Genomic DNA, 13,264 nt, shown 5'->3' on the forward strand with positions numbered 1-13,264 from the left:
CATATCCCATCAAAAGTCGCAGCGACGATGAACATCTAGTCCGAGAGTGGGGCTTCAAACATGTCTTCACCTGGAGTGATGGAAGGTATTACCAGCTTATACCTTCGCATTTTCATCTTAGATTTGGACGCGGATACCCTCAGAGTCATTTACTGATTCTCTCAGCAGCAACGCTTACTACCCCCCACATAGTCATAGCGGCTTGACGACGCATCTCATMCGACGGGGCACTCTTACCATCACATATCCGGACGATAACTCCAAATTGCACAATGGAGAAGTCAAGAAAGAGACGTTTGGAGTGGGTGCGAGAATCGATGTGCCCGCTGGTAAGTTACACGAGGTGTGGATTGGGGACAATGGCTGCGAATATGTTATCGGGGAGTAGAACTTGGGTCAGCCTTGCTGGGTCTCTTATGATGTTCAAGCATTACATGAGACCATGGACTTTACTATTGAGGATGCATCTGAGCTATTGCTAGCTATTATAGAGGGTTCAAGGTCTATCCAGGAAGCCACGGCTGTCCAATCCTGAGCCAGCAGGAGCTCTTTCATTCCCAGCACCTAGTACACAAATCTAAAGTCGAGTCTGTCGAAAAATCAGCTCAGTCGGGGAATCTATCTCTTGCGTCTTACAAACCTTTTATTCCCCAGGTCCTTATTCGCAGCAAGATACTCCTCTCTTTCTGCGCTAGACATGGCGTTCCACTTTTCTGCTTTCGTTCTATCAACGCAATCAATATCTCAAGCCATCAAATGAAACAAGGGAAGGAAACGTACTTGTTCCGCCATTCATAGTAGAACCGGGCCACGATGAAGAGAGCCATGCTGTACACCGACAAAGCAATGAGCACCTTGTTACCGGTCCGGTAGTACGGTTTATCATTTTCGCGATAGATCTGAGCATTGTTAATAGGATATAGACACTTGTGTCTGACCCAGCCGGAGACCTACATTGTTGGCAATGATATTCGAGGTCTGCACCATCATGTTATACAGTGCGCTGGCAACCGTCCGTGTCCGCACAGTGCCTGCATTCCTCGAGGTCATAGCCACAATAATCGCATGGATATACGGCGCCCCAAGAAGAAGTATCAAAATGACCCATCGGGCCCAGGGACTAACTTCAGCGGGCAGCACCTCCAGCGCAATCAGCAGAATCAGGCACCAGACCTCCGCCACGACACCCAGGAGGAACCGCACATTGAACCGCTCCGAGATCCAAGTCCAGAAGAGCAGGTTGACGATGAAGATCACGTACGCGGGGATAGTCAGCAGATTGGTCTGGAAGGTCTTGAACCCCAACGACTTGAGCTGCAGCGTGATGTAGCTCGTCGCCGGCGTGTTGGGGATCAGCCACGTCAGACCGAGCAGGTAGATGATCCACATGTCGTAGTCGCCGAGCGCCTGCCAGAGCATCTTGGGGGTGACGGCTTGGCGATTATGCATGCCACCTTTGCTGGGATCGTCGCGCAGGACTCTGTTCACGAGGATCTTTTCCTCGTGCTCGTTGAACCACCCGTTCTTTCCGCGGAAGCCGCCTTTCGTCTGCGTGGGTGAGGCGGGCATCCAGAAGGCGGCGATGATGCCGATAATGCCTGTGATGAGGCCCTCGAAGGCGAAGAGGTAGCGCCAGCCGCCTTTGCCGTCGCCGTCCTGGATGTGGAGGAAGCCGAAGGCGAGGAATGCGCCGACGATGGCGGTGATTTGGTACGAGACCCAGAAGTAACTGAGGCGGATGGGCAGTTCCTTTGACTTGTACCAGAAGGAGAGGAAGAGGATCGTGTCGGGAATGCTGCGAGGGTCAGAGTCAGTCTATGGGACCAGTGGCCCAGGGCTCGACTTACAATCCGCCCTCGAATAACCCGAGAAGCGCTCGGCAAGCAAAATACCCGCTCTTGCTTTTGAGGAAATACTGAAAAGCAGCGATCAAACTCCAACAGACCATTTGGATGGGGATCCATCGGTCCGGTCCGAGCGCCTTGGAGATGAGCTGCGAGGGCAGCTCCGCAAAAAGGAAACAGAGGAAGAAGATCGTTTGTCCGGTGTTGTAGTCGTTCGTGTTCATGCCAAGGTCGCCCAGCATGTTGTCCGACAGTGCCTGGACGATATTGCCTCGATCCAGCTGGAGCGCGAAGAACGTGACACATGCGAATGTGCAGACTCGCAGATCAATCTGCCCTTGTCAGTATTGTTGTGAAGCCGAAAATGACCTCTCTCAAATACCTTTCTTATAAGTCTCTTCTCCTCTTCCTCAGTCCACTCGAAGTCTGGATCCCAGCGATGGATACCTTCATAGGTCGAGATCGGCTTGTAATACCGCGGATCTTCAGAGGTATCAAATGCAGCATCTGTATCCTTATACCGTCGAGGCTCATCACTTGACAATGAAGAGGTAGACGCCTCTGCTGCGATGGATTTCGGGAACGCCTTGGTGTCATGTCCCTCCGGAGCAGGCGCTCCTTTTACTTCGTCCGCGGCCATTTCGCGACTGTAGACAGAGCTTTTTGGATGGATTGAGCGGCCTATGTGTCATTTTGTATGGTTCAGACGGAGACGGGCAATATAAACTAGCATTCGTCGTATACAGATAGCATCTGAAGATTCAGTCTTCCATCACGCAATCTACGGCTTTGAATAGGTCAGCATGAATCCCAGCGGTGTTCCCCCGAAAAGATAGATACCTATACGACCAATGATAATACCAGAGATAAGAAGAATCCACCTGCCCCAACAAGCAAAGATGAAGCCCGCGCGAAAACCGCAGCAGAACCTATCAAGAGTCTAGCGATCAATCAAGCGGGGCATATTCGCACATGGTAGTACTGGACTCGTTCAGATCACGCAAAGCGAATAAGATTGACGTTATAGAAGACGAGTCATTTTGTCCAAGAATGTGCAGGGATATCGAGTAGTGCCAAATATGGAGCTTTCATGTGGAGTCTTCGACAGCGTTGACTTGATTCATGGTATTTCTTGCACCCAATCAGGCTGATGGGGAATGAGTTAGAGTTGTCCTGCAATAGTGATGGACGATGGTGCTATCGTACGCCAATCGCTTTGTAGTCATCGTTGTCTAGACTCCATCTGACGATCACCAGAGAGGAGTCTCTGCCTTTGGCGAGTGATCTCTTTGCAACCTTTGGTCTGCAGAATTTGGAAACGTTCTGATGAGATTTCACTATGACAAGCAAAGCATATTGCCAGCCAAACCGCATTGGAAGCAGCAATCCCAGATATGAGCTGATCAGAATCTCCAGCTCTAAAGTAGAGAGGGAAAATCGTCGTCTTGTTTCTCTAAGCTGAAGTTTACGTTGTATACGCGTTGCGCGACTCAACACCGCAATCACGTCATACTTGGCCATGAGCAGCAACAACTATCCAAATAGAACTCTGCTATCACCATTGCAACCCGATTTGAAGGTTTGTCAGGATGATTGACTCCACGCCATCACAATACTCACGCAGGAATACGCTGGATTCTATTCGGCAGGGCAGGTAACCAATCTGGGCGCAAACAGCACTCACCATGCCTATCCTGTCCTCGAGCATTCCAAATCTGTCCAGACGTTGACCTCTATCTACCCCGCGTGGGGGGAGGACCACGGTCAATCGTACGACAGATACGACATATCAGAGCATTCCCCGCAGTGATTGCGCGAGCACAGATCGGGTATTCGGCAGAGGAATGGATATATCTGGAGTGGTATTCTCACTTGCTTGGCTGTTAGACCAGACGGAGATCAAGAATTGCATTAAGCCAAGACATCTCCCAAGATGGCCCCGTCACTGGTTGAAAACGTTGCTCTTCGCACCGCGCCAGTCACCAAGCTCAAGACCGACGCTGGGTTCAACAAGGAGAATGTGATCGGTTATGGCGAGGTCTACAAGCATGAGAGCGAGGTGAATGGCACAGAGAAGCAGCCTCCTGCCTCGTTTCCTCATTATCTTCCCGTGTGGGACAATGAAACAGAAAGGTAAAAGGATAATAGTTTTCACCTTCCGCGTCTCAGGTCATATCCGCTGATACCATTAGATATCCACCACTGACGCCGTTCGAGCACTACGACCACGGCAAGGATGCCGATCCATCGTTTCCTGACCTACTGCCTCAGGGTAAAGCCCAGGTGGACAATCTCACGCCGACTATCGGCAGTGAAGTCCGCGGCGTCCAGCTGAGCCAGTTGACGAAAGAAGGAAAGGACCAGCTGGCCCTCTACGTAGCCCAAAGAAAAGTCGTTGGTATGTAATAGATGTCAGCCTCATTGACCACTGCTAATGGTATCATCAGCCTTCCGTGATCAGGACTTTGCCCATCTCCCCATTGAAAAGGCCCTGGAGTTTGGTAGTTACTTCGGCCGGCACCATATCCATCAAACCTCTGGAGCCCCCAAAGGCTTCCCGGAGATCCACCTCGTGCACCGCGGCGCGGACGACCGGAGTGGCGCCGAGTTCCTGGCTACACGGACAAACACCGTGACCTGGCATTCGGACGTGACCTTCGAGAAGCAGCCGCCCGGCACGACCTTCTTGTACCTTCTCGACGGACCGACCAGCGGAGGTGATACTCTCTTCGCTGACATGGCGCAGGCATACAGACGGTTATCACCTGAGTTCCGTAAGCGGCTGCATGGTCTAAAGGCGGTGCACTCTGGTATCGAGCAGATCAACAATAGTCTGAACCGAGGGGGAATTGCCCGACGGGAGGGGATCACGTCGGAGCATCCGATTGTCAGGACTCATCCTGTAAGTTGACAAACTTGTCCGCAGGCTGGTGATATGTGATTGATATCGTTTAGGTCACTGGAGAGAAAGCCTTGTTCGTCAACCCACAATGTGAGTATTCTCTTAAGCCAGATGGGGGACTTTCTAACTGTTACAGTTACCCGTTATATTGTGGGATACAAGAAGGAAGAGTCGGACTGGCTTCTCAAATTCTTGTATGATCACATTGCGCTCTCGCAGGATCTGCAGACCCGTATCCGATGGCTTCCTGGAACGGTGGTTGTTTGGGATGTAAGTATACTTATCCTGCATTCTGGACAGTACTAACAACAGTAGAACCGTGTTGTTGCACACTCGGCTCTCTTCGACTGGGAAGATGGACAAAGGCGTCATCTGGCGAGGATCACGCCTCAGGCAGAGCCACCTTTTGAGACGCCATTTGAGGGTAGTCAATAGACAGATTCGGACGAATTTCGCAATTGTATTGAGTGCTATTGACAGATAACAATGATCATGAATACCCGTTCATACTTGACCTACTTGTAGTACCTTCAGGGAATGAGGAGACTATGTAGCCTCAGACATAATTATGCAGTGCACATCCCATGCACCTCATATATCCCACTCCCTTTAAGCATCCAACCCCTTCAACAACATAACCGTTTCTCTCTTGGCCATCCGATGTCCCTACGAGATCCCTGCTAACAATCACATCAGCCCTCTCTCAACGAAAAGCCCGGCACGACAACTTACTCAGTTCTTCCCAGCAGGACCCTTCCCTTTCGCACCAAAGCCAAAAAGACCCTCCTTAGAACCACTCGCCTCAGCAGAACCAGAGGTACCATTCTTAAAGCCACTCTCGCGATTACGGCCCGTCGCACCTGTTGAAAAGTCTTTTTCCTCAGGCGCCAGGATGGAGATATCTTCGACATGCTGCCAGGCTAGGCCCTCCTCGTCGTCACTTTCCATGAATGCGCCGCCTTCGATGAAGTTTCTGCAGCCGGTGCTGTCCATGGTCACACCTGAACAGTGGCTTCCCCAGGGTCTGGGAGTTTTGTTATTGCTAGGGGGCATTGTGTGCTTGGGTTGGTTGTGAGTGAGCTTTGGATGTTAGTATTTTATTAGCAAACTTTTAATGTAGGTAAGGCTACTCACAGTAAGTAGATATAGCAAGCTACTGGTTTATCTTGGAGTAGAGTAGATGGAAATGTTAAGACATGAGTTGAGAGGTGTGATCTCGCGAGATTTTATGCGCGAGATAGAAGGAAGCTTGTGAATATCGTCAATCTTACATCTGCAACAGAAAGTGAATCCCATTCACTCTCATTCTCACTAATGCTAATTACACAGGTACAACCATTCACACTCACCTCTCAAACCGATGCAAAGCCCCAACCCTCCACTCCCGAAACTCCCTCGCAGAAGCCGGCAGCATCTCATTCCTTGCCTTCAAATCTCGCTCAACCGCCTCATAGACAGACTCAGGGACCCTCACCTCCTCCAGCGATAGCGACGAACCCGTACCCGGATTCAAAATTCTATCTACGTCCCCAATCTCCTGGAAGAGGACCTTCAACGCCCGCTGCGAGGAGACAGTATGCTCTGCGCTGGAGCTGGAGTATCGAAAGTCTGGGTTGAAGACCCATAGCTTCATATCGTTAGTTACATTGATAGACTGCTTTGAAGGGGTTACGTACCAGGAGTCCATTTGGCCTGTCACAGTGGATGACGAAGCGACGGGCGCTTTCCCGCTCGATGAGCTCGAGGAGTTGAGCCGCGACGATGGTTTCGATGGGGTGGGTTTCCCATGTTGATGGGTCTTGGGAGATATTGGCGGATAGGCTTGTCTTGAAGAGGCGCCAGCCCTGGGCTACGGCGTCTTCTATACCGATCGTGGCGTTGCATTGGCCGCAGTTCAAAGATATTTCTTTCTTTTGGGCGGACTCTTCAGTTGGAGGTTGTACCTATGGTAAAAAGTCGGGATCAGCGAGCTGATACTGTGCATGCGCAGAAATGACAATTGTATTCAGAATCAAACTCTATCTAACCTACGACAGCTAAGGCATTACCTCTACAGCTTGTATGTACCTTGCCTAATCGCGTCGATCCCATACCTCTGGGAAGTCCCATAGACGGAAATCAACGAAGAAACGAGCGAGGCAGCCTTAACCTCAGAGCATCAGACGGGCCTCCGCGAGCCACAACGGCAAAATGGCCTAAGCAGAAGAAGAGCGAAATCCATCTCATAAGGAGGATAACTGCACCCCAAAAGCCAGGCCATCTTGCCATCACGACTGCACGTCAGTCCGTCCCACTCAGAGGAGCTTAAATCAATATAGGGCAATTGTATCGAAGACCCGTCCATGGAATCGAAAAGGCCTCCTTCTTTTTGCCCGAGAGTGTAAAAGACAAATCAAAAACACCAACAAGGCAAGCCTTACCTTCTTCAATCCTCTGCAATCCGCCTCCGAGACCAGAAATGTCGCCACGTCCACGAGGACCGTCCCGGCCGTCGCCACCACCTGGTTCGCCGCTCCGTAGCCCTTGGTCTGAGCATTGGGGTCTTCCCCATGGCCATGGCCTTCAGGAGGGTCAGGTTTATGACAATGCCAGAAATCCATCATCTCGGCCCAGTTCCCGCTCGGCAGGTCCTTCCACGTCCAGCCTTCCAAACCAGAATCCCCAGACTGTATATCCGCGCACCGAGGCGTATCCAGAAAGACATTCTCACACCCGCGACAACGCAGTCTCGTCGACGGCGACATATCCGCCGCGGTCCAGGGCACGAAATCATCGATGAGCGCATCCTTGGACGGAAGCGAAGTATCCGAATCATCAATCTGCATTCGGAACGAGAATTCGCGTCGCCTATCCGCGGTAGTCGCAGCGCCCTGTCTATTGGTGGCTAGAACGCGCCGCGAGGCTTCATTAACCCGCGCGGGCAGCTTGATGGTATCCGTCACATGGTCGAAGGGTTTCGGTAGAGATACCGAGACGGATTGACGGGATTCTGAGAGGGTTATCAGTGGTTGGACGTTCTGGACACCTAGATTGGCCGCTAATGAGATGTAGAGTGTGATGTGACGGATGTTTGGGAGGAGCTCGGCGTGGAGATATAAGGACGTATCAACATCTGTCTCGGGGTTCTCTGGGGAAGCAGGCATGACAGCTAATGATCCTCACATAGCAGGAGTACAGACTGTCAAGGTAAGTATGAGGACTTGAGATAGAGCAAATTGCACAAGAAATTGTATCATTATTCCTGAAGGCGACAGTGGTGGTGTTGATGGGAAAATGAATTGCAAACATTTCAAACAAAGCTTAGCTATATCACGTGATTGTTACAGCTTTCGATTTATGAAGCTCACGTGATGAGACATTACTTAAAGGTGAAGAAATAGGGGTCTTTACCAACCGCAATATGAGTGATTCCATAACTGACTAGATTAAGCATTCTAGATCGCCGTGAATAGCGATTACCCAAATTGAGAGTTCATAGTAATACAATCGCTGAAGAGAGACCAAGTAGCTGAACAACCCATCATACGAATCCTCCCCAACCGTCGAACTGCTCTCCAAATTTCACAGCTGCCTTCAGATAAAGCTCATCCGAGTCTCCCCATGTTGCTGCTGCCTCCCGCATAGCACGCAGAGCCTTGACATAATGCGCATCCGTAGAATGCTTGCTCTTAACCGCTTGCTTCGCTGTCCATTTCCAGTCTCTTCCTTGCAGGTCGTAATTGCGAATTCGGTCAAGATCGATCTCCGGTCTGAGCTGGGCGATGTACACTGCCAGCGACATCAGCCACCACTGCCTGACGAGTGGAACTTGAAACCGCGCAGGAATCAACGGCAGGAGAATMCGGACTGCATGGCTGGTGGTAAGGATATGGACGAGAAAGAAATCGTATTTCTCTGTGGGATCTGCTTGTGTAGCGGTGAGCAAGGCGGCTCCGAGTTGCTGGCTCTCACAGAACTGGGGCACTGGATCCTCAATCTTCCAAGCGTTCCAATGGTCCAGTAGAGCCGCCTCGTGGTGCCGGAAGAGAGTCTCCAAGTTATGGTCCCCAGGTGTTGCGAACAGCCCCTTGAAGCGCTTATCAGCCCGGACCTTGGCCAGGATCTCAAAAAGCGAAGTAGAATGGTACGACGATTCCGCCTGGGAATAGGACGGATCATCAATGTACTTGTGTATGTCGTTGTAGCAAGTCGCCGCAAGTCCTAACGCTTCCATAGCGACCTCCCGACTCGACATCTCAAAGGCATAACCAAGATGAATCAACGGATGCCCAACTAAACGCACAATGTCAGCATATCCTCCCTCAACCAACCATCCTTAACCACTCACGATCAGCAACAAGCGAACTAAACAGTGGCTCCTTGCCGGAGAACAGATAGTCCGCTACGACCTTCTTCCAGTCATACCCATGCCGCACAAGCTCATCCTCAAAGAAATCCACAAACGCCCGCTGGTACCTATGCAACATCAGCCACACTCTGCAGCTCATCCCGCACAATAACCAGAGATACATACTCGCGCCGTCCGAGATAATCCCGCCAGTCGTACGTGCTAATCTCCCCCGGAGCATCAACCCACGGCTCCAGCGTCTTCGACTCAGCGTCATACACTCGGTTCAGATCATCCGCGTCTGCACCTTGCAGAAACGCTGAACTGAGGATCTACTTAACGTCAGCAACCTGATCTCCAGAGCTGGGGCGTAAAACCAACATGAGGGGCATGATTATGGAATCTCCGCTCATTGTACAAGATGGCGTGATTTGCATGGTTCAGTTTGAGCAGGTGCTTCAAAGCCCTGGCGGGCTTTTCGTGGGCTGTGTCGATCTCATGGATCTTCACTGATGGGATGTTGAAGACTGTTTGGCGTTTCCAGGATGGTAGGAAACTGAAGGAGGGTAAAGAGAATGAGAGCATTGTTTACTGTTGGTGGTGGGAGCTAGTATAGATGTGGGGCTTTATGTTGAGGTTGCAGTTCCAGTATGCGGGTTGATTCAGTGAGTCGATTGACAGTGCGAATCCCGCGCCCTGATTTGATCAAACAAGGAACCAAATCTGGTTGAAAGTTTGTGGAACTTATCGATATGGATGAAATGTTTAGCAGTCGAATAGATAGTGCTGGGAGCAGTTTGGTGGCGGTCTTCAAAGCTGTGGGGACCTAGCTGTTGATCGTTGGGGAAGGATTGGCGGCCTGAGGTTGCCATGACGTAATGCCACGTCTTAAAAGGTCTATACTATTCTACGTCGTACGTCGTACACTTATGTATAGCTACGACTGAAATTGTTAGATATTGTCTCAGATGTATTGAAATAGCATTGGTAGTAAAAATGTCACTCAGTAATTTACTATACAGCAAGCGCCTTCCTGAGGCTACTTTTCGAGAGGTACTACATGCGCAGCATTACTGTTGTCGACAGGGTAATGGCCAGCAGGGAGTTGTCCTGTCAAGATGTCCATATCGGTTCGTGGTCCAGTGAAGTTCTTGCGACCATCAACGAACCACTGAATAGTGGAGATAACGATGATAATGCCAAAGGCAGCGACGCAGTAGTCTAGACGCAGCGGTGTCAGTAGTTGCTTAGTTCTGCATAGCGAGTGCATGGAACTTACTCATGCTGCTGCCCGTTACKGGGAGCCCTGGTGGGAACAGGAAGAGCACAGTGGTGACTGCAATGTAGACTAGGGAGATCTAAAGCAACACATGAGTTCTCGCCTCGAGAGGGACCGTAAGAAATACATACCACATTGGTAATCCAGCCAACAATATTAGGAAGGACGAATGGGCGCTCGGGGAGCATGTTACGTCCGCGCAGGCAGTTGACTGCAATTGGCATACCATATGCAATATCGAGCAGGACGACGGAAGCCGAGACAATAGCGTTGAAAGCACTGAGTGAATGTTAGCCACGGTACTATGGTGCCGTCACCACACAACCGACCTGGTAGAGCCGAGGAAGATACATCCAAAGATGACAACCAGTGCCAAATTCAGATACAAAGAGTTCAAAGGAACCTTCAGCTTGGGGTGCACCTTGCTGAAGAAGCGAGAAGCTGGAAGACCTCCATCTCTGCCAGGCTTGTCAGCACAGAATCTACAGTCCTTAAAGATGGCAGATAATCACCTTGCAAAAGCGAAAATCATACGGCTGCTGGTGGTCATGATGGAAATGGTTGCGAAAAGCATGCAGACCAGGGGGAACCTAGAGAGCATTAGAAATGAACCACGAGGCTTTTTGAAACGACCTACATGAGCAGGCAGATGGCTCCGGCATTGCTGTTGGTTGCGTTCTTGAGGATCTGTAGGAGAGGTCCGGCGGCCGAACTGATCACATCGTCGATGTTTCCGGCAACAAAGAGCAAAACAATCAGGAAGATGGTACCGGTCACAGTTCCGATACAGACGCAGCCGATCATGATCTTGGGGCCGACAACCGAAGCACGGGGAATTTCTTTGCACGTAAGCTCATGTCGCCACATTGTATCGAGAACGAGTTACCTTCAATCATATGTGCGACACCGTCCTTTGAAATGTTAGCTCTTGAGGACGAGTACAAACGTCCGCAGGCGTGGAACTTACAAATCCTGTAACACCGAGTCCACCTTGAAGCAACTGCATCGTAGTCAGAATCATGTATGTATTGACTTGATGAAATAACGTACTCCAAGCAACCAGGCAACGCCATCAGGCCCTGTGTTTGTCAGCTTCAATTCATTAAACGTAGTGGTCAACACATACAGCCTGTCTCATTGATGAAATCGGTAAAAACGAATCTGACTTTGTCAGCAGGTCCCTTTAGTTCGTAAGACCACAGGAGTCCTCACTTTGCCGAGCTGTAGTTTGGCGACGCGCATGCCAGCACCGTAATACAGATGACGGTTAACCCAGTGATGGACCAGATGACTTGATACCATCAGTATAGTTCACGAAACCATTGGCAAAGAGACATACAGGCACTCTTAGTAACCAAGGGAAGAACAGAGTTCATCAAGGCATTGATGATGAACGCAGCAATATTATAAGCAATGTAGATGAGGAACTGATGCCAACGTTGCGGCTCATATGCCTGGAAAGTGTCAGTCAACAGTAGCAGGTGTGGTAGCAAGCACTCTTACCGGATTCATCAGGGAAATGACACCCAGGATCAACTGACTGCCCAAGAGTCCACCAGTAGCGACGAGAGCGACCTGTTTCATCAGCAGCAGACCCAAAGCTCCGAGATGGATCATCTTACCCAGCCAGAAACATTCACCCAGCCAGTAATCCAAGAGAGAATCGGCATCCATCTCTCCCAGGAGACTTCCAACTGTTAGCCGTGTCCATAATTGCAATAGCAGAGGATAACTCACTAACTACAACGCGAAGAAAAGTCAGCACCAGCCTCTTGCATGTTCACGAAGAATATCAATAACTCACCTGCAACCCAATGATACTGTCCACCAGCCCTAGATGCCATCAACAATCCGAGTCTCAATAACCAAAGTCGAAAATACTCACGTAGGATACGCAGACAGAAACTCAGATAGCGAAGCCGCTATGCAGAGATTACAGATTCCCGCAGTGATCAAACCTGCACCTCGAAGTCAGCGCTGATCCTGACGACGAACCCAAGGTATGAAAAACCTACCCCAGACAACACTCACGCTTCCTCCAGAAGGAAGACTCAGCGATAAACTTGCTGAAAGAGCCGTCCACGACTAAGCACAATATAGCCATTAGTGTCCGATATCGCAGATCCGGTGGATGAACAATCATACATTCAGGATCGCAAACGCCAGTCCTAACATCGATCTAAATCCAACATCCGTCAGTAATCACTCAAAAAGGCTGGCCTGTGCATGACAGAAAGGGAAAAGCATACAGCATAGAAAAATTGCGATCCAACTCGGCCTTGTGGCCCATGGCCGCAAGTTGGGCGTCGTCATCGACCTGGCCTGTGTGCTTCTCTTCCGCAGACATGTCGCAGATATTACAGTAAATCGAGTGTTGAATGCGACAAGAGTCAAATAATTTGAGGAGCGAAGTCAAGAGAAGAGCAGCAATAGCGTCAGGTTATAAGTAAATTGCGTGGTAGGATTTACCCCGGCCGGGGAAACTCAATTCTGGCAGCCTTAGGTAGGGTCTAATGTAGGTACTACCGTACTAGGTAGCAGGTACTTGGTAGAAAAGCCTCAAAAGTTAAGTGAAACCTTCTTCAACCTGACCCTTTCATTCAGTCTCTATCTAAGTCCTTATGCTATTTGCCATCGTCGGAAACTGGATTCTGGGATGTACTGCGTACGCCAGATTGTCCCTTACAGGCCCACCAGCTGATCGCGGGGGAATTCAACTGTTACATAATGGATATGGGGTAATCGCAACAGCATTACAGGATTCACAGCAACTGAGAGTCTGGGACCCAGATGATAAACTGATAGAACCCGGGTCTACTCCATATAACGTACCTACTCCGTAGAGTGTACCGTTTCGGTCAACTAAGCCGGGCAAACGCCATACGTGCAAGCAGTGGCAGATACGGCAGATA

At 50.1% G+C, this 13,264-nt stretch overlaps 5 protein-coding genes across 5 annotated transcripts; 1 reads left to right on the forward strand and 4 right to left on the reverse strand.

Annotated features, from left to right (window-relative positions):
• Positions 1-564: 564 nt before the first annotated feature.
• Asppvi_006340 (putative transporter) lies at positions 565-2,484 on the reverse strand (the record flags this gene model as incomplete). Its single annotated transcript, XM_043302245.1, has 6 exons — positions 565-589; positions 641-724; positions 781-899; positions 955-1,795; positions 1,848-2,176; positions 2,227-2,484. 6 exons carry the CDS (start codon positions 2,482-2,484, stop codon positions 565-567), a joined length of 1,656 nt encoding a protein of 551 aa, XP_043158180.1.
• A 1,293-nt stretch (positions 2,485-3,777) lies between these two features.
• On the forward strand, positions 3,778-5,181 carry Asppvi_006341 (TauD/TfdA dioxygenase family protein; the record flags this gene model as incomplete). The annotated part of the gene is made up of 6 exons (XM_043302246.1): positions 3,778-3,977; positions 4,037-4,242; positions 4,292-4,746; positions 4,800-4,836; positions 4,883-5,016; positions 5,062-5,181. 6 exons carry the CDS (start codon positions 3,778-3,780, stop codon positions 5,179-5,181), a joined length of 1,152 nt encoding a protein of 383 aa, XP_043158181.1.
• A 297-nt stretch (positions 5,182-5,478) lies between these two features.
• On the reverse strand, positions 5,479-7,889 carry Asppvi_006342 (HECT-type E3 ubiquitin transferase; the record flags this gene model as incomplete). The annotated part of the gene is made up of 4 exons (XM_043302247.1): positions 5,479-5,770; positions 6,096-6,373; positions 6,423-6,689; positions 7,167-7,889. 4 exons carry the CDS (start codon positions 7,887-7,889, stop codon positions 5,479-5,481), a joined length of 1,560 nt encoding a protein of 519 aa, XP_043158182.1.
• Positions 7,890-8,266: 377 nt separating this feature from the next.
• Positions 8,267-9,658, reverse strand: Asppvi_006343 (questin oxidase family protein; the record flags this gene model as incomplete). Its single annotated transcript, XM_043302248.1, has 4 exons — positions 8,267-9,018; positions 9,074-9,201; positions 9,260-9,405; positions 9,455-9,658. The coding sequence occupies 4 exons, from the start codon at positions 9,656-9,658 to the stop codon at positions 8,267-8,269; spliced, it is 1,230 nt and encodes a 409-aa protein (XP_043158183.1).
• A 454-nt stretch (positions 9,659-10,112) lies between these two features.
• On the reverse strand, positions 10,113-12,699 carry Asppvi_006344 (GABA permease GabA; the record flags this gene model as incomplete). The annotated part of the gene is made up of 18 exons (XM_043302249.1): positions 10,113-10,294; positions 10,353-10,431; positions 10,484-10,631; positions 10,682-10,810; positions 10,865-10,942; positions 10,990-11,191; positions 11,239-11,263; positions 11,320-11,352; positions 11,403-11,431; positions 11,479-11,513; positions 11,565-11,643; positions 11,692-11,806; positions 11,856-12,039; positions 12,090-12,185; positions 12,238-12,310; positions 12,368-12,437; positions 12,498-12,531; positions 12,602-12,699. 18 exons carry the CDS (start codon positions 12,697-12,699, stop codon positions 10,113-10,115), a joined length of 1,689 nt encoding a protein of 562 aa, XP_043158184.1.
• Positions 12,700-13,264: the final 565 nt, after the last annotated feature.

The sequence above is a fragment of the Aspergillus pseudoviridinutans genome (assembly GCF_018340605.1).
Source record: "Aspergillus pseudoviridinutans IFM 55266 DNA, scaffold_4, whole genome shotgun sequence".
Taxonomy (NCBI): domain Eukaryota; kingdom Fungi; phylum Ascomycota; class Eurotiomycetes; order Eurotiales; family Aspergillaceae; genus Aspergillus; species Aspergillus pseudoviridinutans.